Here is a 19,382-nt window from a genome sequence, read left to right on the forward strand (position 1 = left end):
ATGCCCTAAGGCCACTGTGATGGTATTTGGAGATGGAAGATGGTGTCTGTGTAAGGTCACCAGTGGGGTCCATAACAGCACTGCCTCCTGGATTAGTGCCCTTCCAAGCAGAGGAAGAGACATGAGAGCTCTCTCTACATGCATGAATGTAGGAAAGGCCTAGTGAACACACAGTGAACCAGTGGTTGTCCACAAGCGCCAGGAACAGGACCACACAGAAACACAGAAATACAGCCATCAATACCAAAGAAGTTAAAGGAAGAAAAACTCCCAGTAAAAGCTCTCAGGAAGTTCAAAGCATATATTAGAAATATCTTTGGGAAAATGGCAGGGCAAAGTTACTACTTATCAATAGTCACATTGAACATTAATGGCCTCAACTCTCCAGGCAAAAGACACAGATTGGCTAAATGGATTAAGGAACAAAACCCATCTATTTGCTGCTTACAAGAAACACATCTTACCAACAAAGATGCATGCAGACTGAAAGTGAAAGGTTGGAAAAAGATATTCCTTGCCAACAGAAACCAAATAAAAGCTGGCACAGCTATATTAATATCAGACAAAATAAACTTTAACACAAAAACTGTTAAGAGAGACAAAGAGGGGCACTATATAATGATCAAGGGTTCAATTCAACAGGAAGATGTAACTATTATAAATGTGTATGCACCTAATTACAGGGCACCAGTCTATTTAAAAGATATGTTAAGGGACTTAAAGGGAGACTTAGATTCCAATACAATACTACTGGGGGACTTCAATACTCCACTCTCGGAAATAGATCATCCGGACAGAAGATCAACAAGGAAACAGCAGATTTAATCGACACTATTGCCCAAATGGATCTAACAGGCATCTACGGAACTTTCAATCAGACATTTAAAGAATTTACATTTTTCTCAGCAGTGCATGGATCCTTCTCTAGGATTGATCACATACTAGGCCATAAAGCAAGTCTCAGCAATTTCAAAAGAATTAGAATCATACCATGCAGCTTCTCAGACCACAGTGGAATGAAGCTGCAAATTAGCAACTCAGGAATCCCTAGAGCATATGCAAACACAGGCATATGCTGAACAACATGCTCCTGAATGGACACTGGGTCACAGAAGAAATCAAAAGAGAAATCAAAAACTTTCTGGAAGTAAATGAGGATAACAACACAACACATCAAAACTTATAGGATACAGCAAAAGCAGTGTTAAGAGGAAAGTTTATAGCAACAGAAGCCTACATCAAGAAATTGGAAAGGCACCAAATAAATGAGCTTTCAATGCAGCTCAAGAATCTAGAAAAACTGCAGCAAACCAAACCAGACACAAATCTAGTAGAAGAGACATAATTAAAATCAGAGAAGAAATCAACAGATTTGAATCCTGAAAAAATTATAAAAAATCAGCCAAGCGAAGAGCTGGTGTTTTGAAAAAATTAACAAAATTGACACCCCATTGGCCCAACTAACTAAAAAAAGAAAAGACTCAAATCAATAAAATCAGAGATGAAAAAGGAAATTAACAACAGACACCACAGAAATAAAAAGAATCATCAGAAATTACTACAAGGACCTGTATGCCAGCAAACAGGGAAATCTATCAGAAACGGGTAGATTCCTGGACACATGCAATCTACCTAAATTGAACCATGAAGACACAGAAAACCTAAATAGACCCATAACTGAAACAGAAATTGAAACAGTAAAGACCTTCCCCACCAAAAAAAGCCCAGGACCAGATGGATTCAGTGCGGAACTCTACCAGGCATTTAAAGAAGAACTAACTCCAATTCTTCTCAAACTATTCAGAACAATCAAAAGAGAGGGAATCCTCCCAAATTCTTTCTATGAAGCCAGCTTCACCTTAATCCCTAAGCTGGAAAAAGATGCAGCATTGAAAGAAAATTACAGACCAATATCCCTGATGAACATAGACACAAAAATCTTCAAAATTCTGGCCAGTAGAATGCAACAACACACCAGAAAGATCATCCACCCAGACCAAGTGGGATTTATCCCTGATATGCAGGGATGGTTCAATGTTCGCAAATCAATCAATGTGATACACCACATTAAAAAACTACAGAAGAAAAACCATATGATTACCTTAACAGATGCATTGAAAGCATTTTATAAAATACAACACCCTTTCATGATGAAAACTCTAAGCAAACTGGGTATGGAAGGAACATTTGTCAATACAATCAAAGCAATTTATGAAAAACCCACGGCCAGTATCCTATTGAATGGGGAAAAGTTGGAAGCATTTCCACTGAGATCTGGTACCAGACAGGGATGCCCACTCTCACCACTGCTATTCAATATAGTTCTGGAAGTTTTAGCCAGAGCTATTAGGCAAGAAAAAGAAATTAAAGGGATACAAAATGGGAAGGGAGAACTCAAACTATCCCTCTTTACAGATGATATGCTTCTTTATTTAGGGGATACAAAGACCTCTACTAAGAGACTATTAGAAGAGTTTGGCAAAGTAGCAGGATATAAAATCAATGCACAAAAATCAACAGCCTTTGTATATACAGGCAATGCCACGGCTGACAGAGAACTTCTAAGATCAATTCCATTCACAATAGCCACAAAAACAATCAAATACCTTGGAATAAACTTAGCCAAGGACATTAAAGGATTCTATAATGAGAATTACAAAATCTTAAAGAAACAGAAGAGGATATCAAAAAATGGAAAAATCTTCCATGCTCACATGTATTGGAAGAATCAATATCATCAAAATGTCCATTCTCCCAAAAGCAATTTAAAGATTCAATGCGATATGAATCAAAATACCAAAGACATTCTTCTCAGATCTGGAAAAAATGATACTGAAATTCATATGGAGACACAGGAGACCTCGAATAGCTAAAGCAATCTTGTACAACAAAAACAAAGCCGGAGCATCACAATACCAGGTTTCAGGACATACTACAGGGCAGTTGTAATCAAAACAGCATGGTACTGGTACAGAAACAGATGGATAGACCAATGGAACAGAACAGAAACACCAGAAATCAATCCAAACTTCTACAGCCAACTTATATTTGATCAAGGATCTAAAACCAATTCCTGGAGCAAGGACAGTCTATTCAATAAATGGTGCTGGAAAAACTGGATTTCCACATGCAGAATCATGAAGCAAGACCCCTACCTTTCACCTTACACAAAAATTCACTCAACATGGATTAAAGATCTAAATCTATGACCCAACACCATCAAATTATTAGAGAACATTGGAGGGCTGGCGCTGTGGCTCAATAGGCTAATCCTCCACCTGCAGTGCCGGCACCCGGGTTCTAGTCCCAGCAGGGGCACCAGTTTCTGTCCCGGTTGCCCCTCTTCCAGGCCAGCTCTCTGCTGTGGCCCAGGAGTACAGTGGAGGATGGCCCAAATGCTTGGGCCCTGCACCTGCATGGGAGACCAGAAGAAGCACCTGGCTCCTGCCTTCGGATCAGCGTGGTGCGCTGGCCGCAGCGGCCATTGGAGGGTGAACCAACAGAAAAGGAAGACCTTTCTCTCTGTCTCTATCTCTCTCTCACTGTCCACTCTGCCTGTCAAAAAAATAATAATAAATAAAAAAAATTTAAAAATAGAGAACATTGGAAAAACCCTGCAAGATTTAGGTACCGGAAAAGACTTCTTGGAAAAGACCCTGGAGGCACAGGCAGTCAAAGCCAAAATTAACATTTGGGATTGCATCAAATTGAGAAGTTTCTGTACTGCAAAAGAAACAGGAAAGTGAAGAGGCAACCGACAGAATGGGAAAAAATATTTGCAAACTATGCAACAGATAAAGGATTAATAACCAGAATCTACAAAGAGATCAAGAAACTCCACAACAACAAAACAACCCACTTAAGAGACGGGCCAAAGACCTCAATAGACATTTTTCAAAAGAAGAAATCCAAATGGCCAACAGGCACATGGATCACTAGCAATCAGGGAAATGCAAATCAAAACCACAAAGAGGTTTCACCTCACCCCAGTTAGAATGGCTCACATTCAGAAATCTACCAACAACAGATGCTGGAGAGGATGTGGGGAAAAAGGGACACTAACCCACTGTTGGCTGGAATGCAAACTGGTTAAGCCACTATGGAAGTCAGTTTGGAGATTCCTAAGAAACCCGAATATAACCCTACCGTACAACCCAGCCATCCCACTCCCTGGAATTTACCCAAAGGAAATTAAATTGGCAAACAAAAAAGTGGTCTGCACCTTAATGTTTAGTGCAGCTCAATTCACAGTAGCTAAGACCTGGAATCAACCTAAATGCCCATCAACAGCAGACTGGATAAAGAAATTATGGGATATGTACTCTTTAGAATACTATACAGCAGTAAAAAAAAAATCCAGTCATCTGCAACAAAATGGAGGAATCCTGAAAACATCATGCTGAGTGAAATCAGCCAGTCCCAAAGGGACAAATATCATCTGTTCTCCCTGATCGGTGACAATTAACCGAGCACCAAAAAGGAAACCTGTTGAAGTGAAATGGACACTATGAGAAACAATGACTTGATCAGCCTTTGACCTGATTGTCGATGAACAACTTAATATTTTATGACTTTTACTATTTTTTTCTTCTACTTAATACTATTGGTTGAACTCTAATTAACACTCAATTATTCTTAGGTGTTTAAATTTAACTGAAAAGTGATCTCTGTTAAATATAAAAATGGGAATAAGAGAGGGAGGAAAGGCACAATTTGGGACATTAATGGTAGAGTTAGAAACGTGCCAGAGGATTCCAATTCAATCCCTTCTTGGTGGCATATACCAAAGCCATCTCACTAGTCCAAGTGATCAATTTTAGTTCATAATTGATCATAATGATAGGTCTAACAGTCAAAGAGATCACATAAACAAGACTAGTGTCTGCTAATACTAACTGATAGAATAAGGAGAGAACAATGCAACATGGGAAGCTGGATACACAGCAGACTCATAGAATAACAGATGTCCTAAACAGCACTCTGGATCAGAATTAGCCCTTACAGCATTCGTATCTGGATGAGGAGATCAAAACACTCAGGAAAAAAAAATGACCTAAATAAAAGATCTCTGCGAGTGAGATCCCAGTAGAAAGAACTGGGCTCCATCAAAGAAGGAGGTACCTTTCTCTGAAGGGAGGAGAGAACTTCTAGTTTGACTATGATCTTGTCTAAATAAGATAGGAGTCGGTGAACTCAAAAGGCTTCCATAGCCTTGACAACTCATGACAAGAGCCTAGGGAGATTACTGACGCCATAAACAAGAGTGTTAATTTGTTAAGTCAACAACAGGAGTCACTGTGCACTTACTCCCCATGTAGGATCTCTGCTCTTAATGTGTTGTACAATGTGAATTAATGCTATAACTAGTACTCAAACAGTATTTTACACTTTGTGTTTCGGTGTGGGTGCAAACTGTTGAAATCTTTACTTAATATATACTTTAGTATATATTTGATCTTCTGTATATAAAGAGAATTGAAAATCAATCTTGATGCGAACTGAATGGGAGAGGGAGCAAGAGATGGGAGGGTTGCGGGTGGAGGGAAGTTATAGGGGGAAAAGCCATTGTACTCCATACACTGTACTTTGGAAATTCATATTTATTAAATAAAAGTTAAAAAACGTTTTTAGGATCAAACTTTTAACTCTCATAATTTGTCACTATCTTTGAAAATTATATAAGTAATAAAGTTTTTAAGTTGGAACCCAAGAGAATAAATCAAACTCCTTAATTTCTGTGAAAAGCAAGAGTGCATTGCTATCTTCTATGAATTCTAATGATCAGAAATTAGCATTTGCCATAAGAAGATGTGCTTGTATACTTTCTAGGGGTATTTAGTTATGTCAAAAATTGTAAGGCTGGTCCCATTTACAAGACTACCTTATGACAAACTCTAAGCAAAGTATTTTAGTGAGTGTCCAATTCTTACAAGTAGTAACAGGATTCCACTGTGTTTAAAATCATATAGAGCAGGCATTTGGTCTAGCAGTTAGGCTACCAGTTAAGATGCTCACTTCCCACATCAGACTGTTTGAGTCTGATGCCCAGCTCCAGCTCCTGACTCCAGCTTCCTGCTAACAGAGTCCCTGGGAGCCAGTGGTGATGGCTCAAGTAACTGGGTTCCCACCACCCACACAAGTTGAGACACCAGCTTCTTTCTTCAGTTCCCACGCTGGCCCAGCCATTGCTAGACACTGGGAAGTGAACCAGCAGTTGGGAGCTTGCTGATTCACTCTGCCTCTCAAATAAATAAATACGTAATTTTTTTGAATTCCCCTTTCCAAAAGCAAGTATTTTATTAATTTGAGAGTACATGATGTTGCATTAGAACATGAGTTCTGATTAAGAAGTGCTGTGTTTTATCTTACTGAAATCCAAGCAGAAGGATGTAAATTTCAAGCTCAAACCAGAGTCTGTTCCATTGCTATGTCAATTAACAATATGCAGACATAAAATCTTGCTGCTATAAGTGAAGAGATTGTGCAATAGTTCCCTTCAGGGTTCCAGGGGATTCTGATCTAAGCCTGACAGACAAGTTACTGCTGGTTTGCTTTACCACTCAGAGTTAGAATAATTTCAACTACTTAGAAGTTCATCAAACTTGGGAACTCACTGAATAACTTACCTTATTTTTCATGTTATTTCTTATGACATTAATACATACTCATTACTGACAAATCTGGAAAACATTTAAAGGAAAGCCTAAAATAGAAAATGAAATCATTCCTATCCATAGAAGCCAGAGTTTATATATATATATATATATATATATATATACACACACACACACACACACACACAGAGTGTATATTTATATGCATGTACACTCTAGAAATGAGACCAGGATATTTATAGTTTTATAGCTTTTTTTTTCATTACTTAGAAACCTATACTAGCAATCCCTATGCTAACTAGGGCATGCTGTAATATAATAAACCAATCTCTGCAGTAGGCATTCAGATTGCCTTTGGTTTTCCCATCTATGTGACTGTAACAATCATGCACTATAGCCAATGCTGAGATGAGTATCTTCAAATGTAGTTTTCTTATGCATCCCTGACTCTCTCCCAAGGGTAAATTCCTAAAAGTGAAATAGTCAGCTGAAAGAGAACATTTGGTAAATCTGGTATAAGCTGCCAACTTGCCACATTATGCATTACTAATCTTCTTCACATTGTTTTCTAATTAGCTGAGGCCACAGAAGCATCTGTGAATGAAACAAATGACCTGTCTATACTGCTTAAGGAAACTACACATTACCCAGGCATAATGGGCCCACAAAAGCTGTGCCTGTACAGACAAGTGCACACACACTGATTCGCCAGGGGCACCGGGGTGTGGACAGAGCACAGGCCACTGGATCTGGCTTGGAACTGCAGCTCCACCAATGACTGCTTGTGTGGCCCTGGACGGCTTGCAGTTTTCTCAGCTATCCACCGCAGGTCTCTGTGTCCACATCTTTCGGCAGATTCGCCACATAAAGGCATCTGGCACTGCAGACTGCTCTCGCTGAAGTGCCGTGGCCCAGTGAACAACACAGCTTTAAGTCCCACCCCGCCTGCTACTCTGTGGATCCTAGGAAAGTCCCTTGGATCTCTCAGAGATATTTTCTTAATGAAATGCTCAGCTCGTACACCTGTTGTGAGGAATAAATGAGGTCATAAATATAAAGCTCCAAGCACATGCGAGGCACTTTAGTCATTCTGGTTTTTTTTAAGTGGGTTTCACACCCACAATGAGCCAGAAGGCACAGGATGACCAGTCTGTCCAGGGAGCGTGTTGGGACGCAAAGCCCTGAAGGCTGAGCATTCTCCACGGCAGTACCTAAGCCTTCTCCTTCCAGACGGGAGGCTGACTTGACCAGATCTGCACACCAATGTGCACACTGCTATGTCTTCGGTACCACGTGAGGTACCGACATGTGAGCACACTGACAACGTTCCCGAACCAGACGGCCAGGAAGGAGAAGTGGCAGCTCAACACTTCCGGAAACTACCAGTGTTCGTGGGTAAATGGGTTTAAGAAAAAAACTTCCTTTTCCCCCTTCATCCTAGTTTACACATTCCACCCAAGCCAGGATGTCGTGTGGTTTCACCGAAATCGTTCCGTAACACTTTCTATTTCTTTTTGCAAAGGCAGCTCCGGAGACGCCTGGGGGCACCACCTGGCTACGTCACCACCCAACACACTGGCTCCCAACTCCGTCCACCCTACAGGACTCACACATCAGAACCAGCAAACAAGAACCCGAGCCGCGGGCCCTGCGGCCTCTTCCGGAATCCCGTCCCAGGCCACCCGCCGCTCTGCGGGGACAGATGCGGGAGTCGGCGTGCCCGCACCCACCGTCAGCACCGGCGGCACGGGGCCGACCCGAGAGCGCGGCCCCGGGAACCGCTCCGCAGGCGGGCACCGCGCGGTCGGCTCGGCCCGGCCCAGCAGAGGCAGGCAGAGGCAGGCGCCGAGCGCCCCAGGCCGCCGGCGGAGAGACCGACCCGAGCGCCGCGCCCCGCACGCGCAGGCCCGCCCCGGCCTCGCCAACGACCCAGAGCCAGGCCGACCCGCTCACGCCGGGCCCGCCGCCGCCGCCGCCGCCGCCGCCGCCATACCTTCTCCTCGCCATCGTAGATGCGCACCCCGCGCTGCTGGATCACCAGGGTCTCATTAAGCTCCAGGAGGCCGCTGGTCCACACGAAGCGGTCCATGGCCGACGCTAAGCCGGCCGCCGCCACTCGCCAGCCCGCCCGCCTACGCCGGCGCCAGCGCTCCCGGCCCGCGAGTCCTGCGCCAGGCGGACGGCGGCGCCCCCTGGCGGCGAGCGTGGCGGAGGTCGCCTTCCAGGGAGGGTGGGCACGGGAAGGGGGGGCGTGTGCGGCGCTCGAGGGCGTGGAGGCGTGCGTGTCGCGCCCCCTGGCGGTCAGTCCGCCAATGGCCTTTTAGACCCTTGCTGGGCAGCGCGGTCCACCCCATCCTAAGCCCTCAGCGTAGAGGGAGCCCACACTGTAGCTTGGACTTCTTATTGTCCTTTACGCCTGCGTATCCGTAGCAGTTTTCTTGTCGGTGCCTGTCATTTCATTAAAGGCTATAATTTTTTCTTCAAATGAGAATTGATGGCACGATTTTTTTTTTATACAGCTGCGTTAAGTCCTTGTGCTCCTTTTCCTTTTCCCTCCTAAGATCGCTTTCATTTAAACATTTCCAGTATTAATACAGACATCCTGAATTTACTCTAGGCTGTATTTCAACATAGAGCTCCCATAATGTATCTGTTGATTGCTGCACACAAAACCCATCCGTGGCTTGCACCTCCCCCACCTCAGGCTTTCGACCCTGCTTATGTATTTTACAATCGTAAATGAGCTACGAATATTTGACTGTCTGCAAGTACCATCTGTTTTCCTCCTTAGGATTCTATTCTTAGAGCCGATTATGTATTGGAGACATATTTAGCCAGAGTGAAGTGTCACCAGCAAACTGGTCTTTTGCAGGCCAGGTAGCCCCAGCTATGTTACACATTATCATTTCTGTTCATTTCTGCTACTTGACCGTTATTTTTTAGTTTTTCATTTGCTGGTGAGGCTATTTCTTTTTTGGAGATTTATTTATTTATTTGAAAGGCAGAATGACACACAGAGAGAAGGAGAGGCAGAGAGAGAGAGGTCTTCCATCAGTTGTTTCACTCCCCAAACGGCCCCTTTTGGGGCTGGAATTGGGCCAATCCAAAGCCAGGAGCCAGGAGCTTCTTCAGGGTCTCCCACATGGGTCCAAGAGCCCAAGGACTTGGGCCATCTTCCACTGCTTTCCCGGGCAATAACAGAGAGCTGGATCGGAAATGGAGCAGCCAGGACTCAAAACTGGCACCCATATGGGATGCCAGCATGCAGGCAGTGGCTTTACCCACTAAGCCACAGCTGGTGCTTATAGCCCCAAGGCTATTTCTTACTTTAAAATTTCTTTGTTTATTTGACAGGCAGACACACGGAGAAAAGAGAAATGGACAGAAATACAGGGAGAGCTCCCAAGAGACCAGCACCGGGCACAGCATGTGAAACCACCACCTACGGGGCCAGCGCTGTGGTGCAGTGGGTTAAAGCCCTGGCCTGAAGCGCCGGCATCCCATATGGGAGCTGGTTCACGTCTCGGCTGCTCCACTTCCTATCCAGCTCTCTGCTGTATCCTGAGATAGCAGTGGAAGACGGCCCAAGTCCTTGGGCCCCTGCACCCGCGCGGGAGACCCAGAAGAAGCTCCTGGGCTCCTGGCTTCCAATCGGCACAGCTCTGGCCGTTGCAACCATTTGGGGAGTGAACCATCAGATGGAAGCCTCTCTCTCTCTCTCTCTCTCTCTCTCTCTCTGTCTCTACCTCTCTGTAACTCTTTCTGTCTTTCAAGTAAACAAAAATTAAATCCTTTAAAAAAAAAAAAAAAACCTACAGCACAGGATGAGCACGTGTTGGAGTCCCAGCTGCTGGGCCTCCAATCCAGCTCCCTGCTGGTGTGCCTGAAAAGGCAGCAGAGGATGGTCCAAGCTTTGGCCTGGCACCAGCCTTGCCATTGAGGCCATTTGGGGAGTGAATCGGTGGATGGAAAATCTCTTTCTCTCTGTCTTAAAAATAAATCTTTAAACACACACACACACACCCTCACACCCTGTGGTGGGCTCAAAAGAGGAAGAGGACAGGGCTGGGCATTGTGGCATTACCAGTTAAGCCACTGCCTGCACAAATTCAAGTCCTGGCTGTTCCACTTCAGATCGAGCTCCCTACTAATGCGCCTGAGAAAGCAGCAAAGATGGTCCAAGTCCTTGGGCCCCTGCACCTGTGTGGGAGACCCAGAAGAGGGTCCTGGCTCCTGGTTTCGGCCTGGCCCAGCCCTAGTTGTTACGGACATTTGCGGAGTAAACCAGAGTAGAAGACATTCATTCACTCATTCTTTCTCTCTCTCTCTGTCTCTCTCACCCGAGCCGCGGGCCCTGCGGCCTCTTCCGGAATCCCGTCCCAGGCCACCCGCCGCTCTGCGGGGACAGATGCGGGAGTCGGCATGCCCGCACCCACCGTCAGCACCGGCGGCACGGGGCCGACCCGAGAGCGCGGCCCCGGGAACCGCTCCGCAGGCGGGCACCGCGCGGTCGGCTCGGCCCGGCCCAGCAGAGGCAGGCAGAGGCAGGCGCCGAGCGCCCCAGGCCGCCGGCGGAGAGACCGACCCGAGCGCCGCGCCCCGCACGCGCAGGCCCGCCCCGGCCTCGCCAACGACCCAGAGCCAGGCCGACCCGCTCACGCCGGGCCCGCCGCCGCCGCCGCCGCCGCCGCCATACCTTCTCCTCGCCATCGTAGATGCGCACCCCGCGCTGCTGGATCACCAGGGTCTCATTAAGCTCCAGGAGGCCGCTGGTCCACACGAAGCGGTCCATGGCCGACGCTAAGCCGGCCGCCGCCACTCGCCAGCCCGCCCGCCTACGCCGGCGCCGGCGCTCCCGGCCCGCGAGTCCTGCGCCAGGCGGACGGCGGCGCCCCCTGGCGGCGAGCGTGGCGGAGGTCGCCTTCCAGGGAGGGTGGGCACGGGAAGGGGGGGCGTGTGCGGCGCTCGAGGGCGTGGAGGCGTGCGTGTCGCGCCCCCTGGCGGTCAGTCCGCCAATGGCCTTTTAGACCCTTGCTGGGCAGCGCGGTCCACCCCATCCTAAGCCCTCAGCGTAGAGGGAGCCCACACTGTAGCTTGGACTTCTTATTGTCCTTTACGCCTGCGTATCCGTAGCAGTTTTCTTGTCGGTGCCTGTCATTTCATTAAAGGCTATAATTTTTTCTTCAAATGAGAATTGATGGCACGATTTTTTTTTTATACAGCTGCGTTAAGTCCTTGTGCTCCTTTTCCTTTTCCCTCCTAAGATCGCTTTCATTTAAACATTTCCAGTATTAATACAGACATCCTGAATTTACTCTAGGCTGTATTTCAACATAGAGCTCCCATAATGTATCTGTTGATTGCTGCACACAAAACCCATCCGTGGCTTGCACCTCCCCCACCTCAGGCTTTCGACCCTGCTTATGTATTTTACAATCGTAAATGAGCTACGAATATTTGACTGTCTGCAAGTACCATCTGTTTTCCTCCTTAGGATTCTATTCTTAGAGCCGATTATGTATTGGAGACATATTTAGCCAGAGTGAAGTGTCACCAGCAAACTGGTCTTTTGCAGGCCAGGTAGCCCCAGCTATGTTACACATTATCATTTCTGTTCATTTCTGCTACTTGACCGTTATTTTTTAGTTTTTCATTTGCTGGTGAGGCTATTTCTTTTTTGGAGATTTATTTATTTATTTGAAAGGCAGAATGACACACAGAGAGAAGGAGAGGCAGAGAGAGAGAGGTCTTCCATCAGTTGTTTCACTCCCCAAACGGCCCCTTTTGGGGCTGGAATTGGGCCAATCCAAAGCCAGGAGCCAGGAGCTTCTTCAGGGTCTCCCACATGGGTCCAAGAGCCCAAGGACTTGGGCCATCTTCCACTGCTTTCCCGGGCAATAACAGAGAGCTGGATCGGAAATGGAGCAGCCAGGACTCAAAACTGGCACCCATATGGGATGCCAGCATGCAGGCAGTGGCTTTACCCACTAAGCCACAGCTGGTGCTTATAGCCCCAAGGCTATTTCTTACTTTAAAATTTCTTTGTTTATTTGACAGGCAGACACACACACGGAGAAAAGAGAAATGGACAGAAATACAGGGAGAGCTCCCAAGAGACCAGCACCGGGCACAGCATGTGAAACCACCACCTACGGGGCCAGCGCTGTGGTGCAGTGGGTTAAAGCCCTGGCCTGAAGCGCCGGCATCCCATATGGGAGCTGGTTCACGTCTCGGCTGCTCCACTTCCTATCCAGCTCTCTGCTGTATCCTGAGATAGCAGTGGAAGACGGCCCAAGTCCTTGGGCCCCTGCACCCGCGCGGGAGACCCAGAAGAAGCTCCTGGGCTCCTGGCTTCCAATCGGCACAGCTCTGGCCGTTGCAACCATTTGGGGAGTGAACCATCAGATGGAAGCCTCTCTCTCTCTCTCTCTCTCTCTCTCTCTGTCTCTACCTCTCTGTAACTCTTTCTGTCTTTCAAGTAAACAAAAATTAAATCCTTTAAAAAAAAAAAAAAAACCTACAGCACAGGATGAGCACGTGTTGGAGTCCCAGCTGCTGGGCCTCCAATCCAGCTCCCTGCTGGTGTGCCTGAAAAGGCAGCAGAGGATGGTCCAAGCTTTGGCCTGGCACCAGCCTTGCCATTGAGGCCATTTGGGGAGTGAATCGGTGGATGGAAAATCTCTTTCTCTCTGTCTTAAAAATAAATCTTTAAACACACACACACACACCCTCACACCCTGTGGTGGGCTCAAAAGAGGAAGAGGACAGGGCTGGGCATTGTGGCATTACCAGTTAAGCCACTGCCTGCACAAATTCAAGTCCTGGCTGTTCCACTTCAGATCGAGCTCCCTACTAATGCGCCTGAGAAAGCAGCAAAGATGGTCCAAGTCCTTGGGCCCCTGCACCTGTGTGGGAGACCCAGAAGAGGGTCCTGGCTCCTGGTTTCGGCCTGGCCCAGCCCTAGTTGTTACGGACATTTGCGGAGTAAACCAGAGTAGAAGACATTCATTCACTCATTCTTTCTCTCTCTCTCTGTCTCTCTCACCCGAGCCGCGGGCCCTGCGGCCTCTTCCGGAATCCCGTCCCAGGCCACCCGCCGCTCTGCGGGGACAGATGCGGGAGTCGGCGTGCCCGCACCCACCGTCAGCACCGGCGGCACGGGGCCGACCCGAGAGCGCGGCCCCGGGAACCGCTCCGCAGGCGGGCACCGCGCGGTCGGCTCGGCCCGGCCCGGCCCAGCAGAGGCAGGCAGAGGCAGGCGCCGAGCGCCCCAGGCCGCCGGCGGAGAGACCGACCCGAGCGCCGCGCCCCGCACGCGCAGGCCCGCCCCGGCCTCGCCAACGACCCAGAGCCAGGCCGACCCGCTCACGCCGGGCCCGCCGCCGCCGCCGCCGCCGCCGCCATACCTTCTCCTCGCCATCGTAGATGCGCACCCCGCGCTGCTGGATCACCAGGGTCTCATTAAGCTCCAGGAGGCCGCTGGTCCACACGAAGCGGTCCATGGCCGACGCTAAGCCGGCCGCCGCCACTCGCCAGCCCGCCCGCCTACGCCGGCGCCGGCGCTCCCGGCCCGCGAGTCCTGCGCCAGGCGGACGGCGGCGCCCCCTGGCGGCGAGCGTGGCAGGGGTCGCCTTCCAGGGAGGGTGGGCACGGGAAGGGGGGGCGTGTGCGGCGCTCGAGGGCGTGGAGGCGTGCGTGTCGCGCCCCCTGGCGGTCAGTCCGCCAATGGCCTTTTAGACCCTTGCTGGGCAGCGCGGTCCACCCCATCCTAAGCCCTCAGCGTAGAGGGAGCCCACACTGTAGCTTGGACTTCTTATTGTCCTTTACGCCTGCGTATCCGTAGCAGTTTTCTTGTCGGTGCCTGTCATTTCATTAAAGGCTATAATTTTTTCTTCAAATGAGAATTGATGGCACGATTTTTTTTTTATACAGCTGCGTTAAGTCCTTGTGCTCCTTTTCCTTTTCCCTCCTAAGATCGCTTTCATTTAAACATTTCCAGTATTAATACAGACATCCTGAATTTACTCTAGGCTGTATTTCAACATAGAGCTCCCATAATGTATCTGTTGATTGCTGCACACAAAACCCATCCGTGGCTTGCACCTCCCCCACCTCAGGCTTTCGACCCTGCTTATGTATTTTACAATCGTAAATGAGCTACGAATATTTGACTGTCTGCAAGTACCATCTGTTTTCCTCCTTAGGATTCTATTCTTAGAGCCGATTATGTATTGGAGACATATTTAGCCAGAGTGAAGTGTCACCAGCAAACTGGTCTTTTGCAGGCCAGGTAGCCCCAGCTATGTTACACATTATCATTTCTGTTCATTTCTGCTACTTGACCGTTATTTTTTAGTTTTTCATTTGCTGGTGAGGCTATTTCTTTTTTGGAGATTTATTTATTTATTTGAAAGGCAGAATGACACACAGAGAGAAGGAGAGGCAGAGAGAGAGAGGTCTTCCATCAGTTGTTTCACTCCCCAAACGGCCCCTTTTGGGGCTGGAATTGGGCCAATCCAAAGCCAGGAGCCAGGAGCTTCTTCAGGGTCTCCCACATGGGTCCAAGAGCCCAAGGACTTGGGCCATCTTCCACTGCTTTCCCGGGCAATAACAGAGAGCTGGATCGGAAATGGAGCAGCCAGGACTCAAAACTGGCACCCATATGGGATGCCAGCATGCAGGCAGTGGCTTTACCCACTAAGCCACAGCTGGTGCTTATAGCCCCAAGGCTATTTCTTACTTTAAAATTTCTTTGTTTATTTGACAGGCAGACACACACACGGAGAAAAGAGAAATGGACAGAAATACAGGGAGAGCTCCCAAGAGACCAGCACCGGGCACAGCATGTGAAACCACCACCTACGGGGCCAGCGCTGTGGTGCAGTGGGTTAAAGCCCTGGCCTGAAGCGCCGGCATCCCATATGGGAGCTGGTTCACGTCTCGGCTGCTCCACTTCCTATCCAGCTCTCTGCTGTATCCTGAGATAGCAGTGGAAGACGGCCCAAGTCCTTGGGCCCCTGCACCCGCGCGGGAGACCCAGAAGAAGCTCCTGGGCTCCTGGCTTCCAATCGGCACAGCTCTGGCCGTTGCAACCATTTGGGGAGTGAACCATCAGATGGAAGCCTCTCTCTCTCTCTCTCTCTCTGTCTCTACCTCTCTGTAACTCTTTCTGTCTTTCAAGTAAACAAAAATTAAATCCTTTAAAAAAAAAAAAAAAAAAAACCTACAGCACAGGATGAGCACGTGTTGGAGTCCCAGCTGCTGGGCCTCCAATCCAGCTCCCTGCTGGTGTGCCTGAAAAGGCAGCAGAGGATGGTCCAAGCTTTGGCCTGGCACCAGCCTTGCCATTGAGGCCATTTGGGGAGTGAATCGGTGGATGGAAAATCTCTTTCTCTCTGTCTTAAAAATAAATCTTTAAACACACACACACACACACCCTCACACCCTGTGGTGGGCTCAAAAGAGGAAGAGGACAGGGCTGGGCATTGTGGCATTACCAGTTAAGCCACTGCCTGCACAAATTCAAGTCCTGGCTGTTCCACTTCAGATCGAGCTCCCTACTAATGCGCCTGAGAAAGCAGCAAAGATGGTCCAAGTCCTTGGGCCCCTGCACCTGTGTGGGAGACCCAGAAGAGGGTCCTGGCTCCTGGTTTCGGCCTGGCCCAGCCCTAGTTGTTACGGACATTTGCGGAGTAAACCAGAGTAGAAGACATTCATTCACTCATTCTTTCTCTCTCTCTCTGTCTCTCTCACCCGAGCCGCGGGCCCTGCGGCCTCTTCCGGAATCCCGTCCCAGGCCACCCGCCGCTCTGCGGGGACAGATGCGGGAGTCGGCGTGCCCGCACCCACCGTCAGCACCGGCGGCACGGGGCCGACCCGAGAGCGCGGCCCCGGGAACCGCTCCGCAGGCGGGCACCGCGCGGTCGGCTCGGCCCGGCCCGGCCCAGCAGAGGCAGGCAGAGGCAGGCGCCGAGCGCCCCAGGCCGCCGGCGGAGAGACCGACCCGAGCGCCGCGCCCCGCACGCGCAGGCCCGCCCCGGCCTCGCCAACGACCCAGAGCCAGGCCGACCCGCTCACGCCGGGCCCGCCGCCGCCGCCGCCGCCGCCGCCATACCTTCTCCTCGCCATCGTAGATGCGCACCCCGCGCTGCTGGATCACCAGGGTCTCATTAAGCTCCAGGAGGCCGCTGGTCCACACGAAGCGGTCCATGGCCGACGCTAAGCCGGCCGCCGCCACTCGCCAGCCCGCCCGCCTACGCCGGCGCCGGCGCTCCCGGCCCGCGAGTCCTGCGCCAGGCGGACGGCGGCGCCCCCTGGCGGCGAGCGTGGCGGAGGTCGCCTTCCAGGGAGGGTGGGCACGGGAAGGGGGGGCGTGTGCGGCGCTCGAGGGCGTGGAGGCGTGCGTGTCGCGCCCCCTGGCGGTCAGTCCGCCAATGGCCTTTTAGACCCTTGCTGGGCAGCGCGGTCCACCCCATCCTAAGCCCTCAGCGTAGAGGGAGCCCACACTGTAGCTTGGACTTCTTATTGTCCTTTACGCCTGCGTATCCGTAGCAGTTTTCTTGTCGGTGCCTGTCATTTCATTAAAGGCTATAATTTTTTCTTCAAATGAGAATTGATGGCACGATTTTTTTTTTATACAGCTGCGTTAAGTCCTTGTGCTCCTTTTCCTTTTCCCTCCTAAGATCGCTTTCATTTAAACATTTCCAGTATTAATACAGACATCCTGAATTTACTCTAGGCTGTATTTCAACATAGAGCTCCCATAATGTATCTGTTGATTGCTGCACACAAAACCCATCCGTGGCTTGCACCTCCCCCACCTCAGGCTTTCGACCCTGCTTATGTATTTTACAATCGTAAATGAGCTACGAATATTTGACTGTCTGCAAGTACCATCTGTTTTCCTCCTTAGGATTCTATTCTTAGAGCCGATTATGTATTGGAGACATATTTAGCCAGAGTGAAGTGTCAACAGCAAACTGGTCTTTTGCAGGCCAGGTAGCCCCAGCTATGTTACACATTATCATTTCTGTTCATTTCTGCTACTTGACCGTTATTTTTTAGTTTTTCATTTGCTGGTGAGGCTATTTCTTTTTTGGAGATTTATTTATTTATTTGAAAGGCAGAATGACACACAGAGAGAAGGAGAGGCAGAGAGAGAGAGGTCTTCCATCAGTTGTTTCACTCCCCAAACGGCCCCTTTTGGGGCTGGAATTGGGCCAATCCAAAGCCAGGAGCCAGGAGCTTCTTCAGGGTCTCCCACATGGGTCCAAGAGCCCAAGGACTTGGGCCATCTTCCACTGCTTTCCCGGGCAATAACAGAGAGCTGGATCGGAAATGGAGCAGCCAGGACTCAAAACTGGCACCCATATGGGATGCCAGCATGCAGGCAGTGGCTTTACCCACTAAGCCACAGCTGGTGCTTATAGCCCCAAGGCTATTTCTTACTTTAAAATTTCTTTGTTTATTTGACAGGCAGACACACACACGGAGAAAAGAGAAATGGACAGAAATACAGGGAGAGCTCCCAAGAGACCAGCACCGGGCACAGCATGTGAAACCACCACCTACGGGGCCAGCGCTGTGGTGCAGTGGGTTAAAGCCCTGGCCTGAAGCGCCGGCATCCCATATGGGAGCTGGTTCACGTCTCGGCTGCTCCACTTCCTATCCAGCTCTCTGCTGTATCCTGAGATAGCAGTGGAAGACGGCCCAAGTCCTTGGGCCCCTGCACCCGCGCGGGAGACCCAGAAGAAGCTCCTGGGCTCCTGGCTTCCAATCGGCACAGCTCTGGCCGTTGCAACCATTTGGGGAGTGAACCATCAGATGGAAGCCTCTCTCTCGCTCTCTCTCTCTCTCTCTCTGTCTCTACCTCTCTGTAACTCTTTCTGTCTTTCAAGTAAACAAAAATTAAATCCTTTAAAAAAAAAAAAAAAAAAACCTACAGCACAGGATGAGCACGTGTTGGAGTCCCAGCTGCTGGGCCTCCAATCCAGCTCCCTGCTGGTGTGCCTGAAAAGGCAGCAGAGGATGGTCCAAGCTTTGGCCTGGCACCAGCCTTGCCATTGAGGCCATTTGGGGAGTGAATCGGTGGATGGAAAATCTCTTTCTCTCTGTCTTAAAAATAAATCTTTAAACACACACACACACACACCCTCACACCCTGTGGTGGGCTCAAAAGAGGAAGAGGACAGGGCTGGGCATTGTGGCATTACCAGTTAAGCCACTGCCTGCACAAATTCAAGTCCTGGCTGTTCCACTTCAGATCGAGCTCCCTACTAATGCGCCTGAGAAAGCAGCAAAGATGGTCCAAGTCCTTGGGCCCCTGCACCTGTGTGGGAGACCCAGAAGAGGGTCCTGGCTCCTGGTTTCGGCCTGGCCCAGCCCTAGTTGTTACGGACATTTGCGGAGTAAACCAGAGTAGAAGACATTCATTCACTCATTCTTTCTCTCTCTCTCTGTCTCTCTCACCCGAGCCGCGGGCCCTGCGGCCTCTTCCGGAATCCCGTCCCAGGCCACCCGCCGCTCTGCGGGGACAGATGCGGGAGTCGGCGTGCCCGCACCCACCGTCAGCACCGGCGGCACGGGGCCGACCCGAGAGCGCGGCCCCGGGAACCGCTCCGCAGGCGGGCACCGCGCGGTCGGCTCGGCCCGGCCCGGCCCGGCCCAGCAGAGGCAGGCAGAGGCAGGCGCCGAGCGCCCCAGGCCGCCGGCGGAGAGACCGACCCGAGCGCCGCGCCCCGCACGCGCAGGCCCGCCCCGGCCTCGCCA

General features: G+C 49.8%; 2 protein-coding genes across 10 annotated transcripts in view; one reads left to right on the forward strand and one right to left on the reverse strand.

Moving 5' to 3' along the window:
- LOC127487170 (uncharacterized) overlaps positions 1-19,382 on the reverse strand; it is a 399,814-nt gene that overhangs the window by 143,897 nt on the left and 236,535 nt on the right. For 3 of the 9 annotated variants that reach the window (XM_070048937.1, XM_070048936.1, XM_070048939.1), the window contains exon 1: positions 8,608-19,267. The exons of 4 other annotated variants lie outside the window; for them this stretch is intronic. In XM_070048937.1, coding sequence (XP_069905038.1) covers positions 16,336-16,824 — 489 coding nt within the window. In that variant the 5' untranslated portion in view covers positions 16,825-19,267 and the 3' untranslated portion in view covers positions 8,608-16,335. Of the gene's footprint in view, positions 1-8,607; positions 19,268-19,382 lie in introns of those variants that run through there. 2 more of the 9 variants (XM_070048934.1, XM_070048938.1) reach the window with 2 other exon arrangements.
- LOC138843814 (uncharacterized) lies at positions 6,872-8,715 on the forward strand. The gene is made up of 2 exons (XM_070048950.1): positions 6,872-8,009; positions 8,137-8,715. Exons 1-2 carry the CDS (start codon positions 7,878-7,880, stop codon positions 8,713-8,715), a joined length of 711 nt encoding a protein of 236 aa, XP_069905051.1. The 5' UTR covers positions 6,872-7,877.

Source organism: Oryctolagus cuniculus, chromosome 9 (genome assembly GCF_964237555.1).
Source record: "Oryctolagus cuniculus chromosome 9, mOryCun1.1, whole genome shotgun sequence".
NCBI classification, from domain to species: Eukaryota; Metazoa; Chordata; class Mammalia; order Lagomorpha; family Leporidae; genus Oryctolagus; species Oryctolagus cuniculus.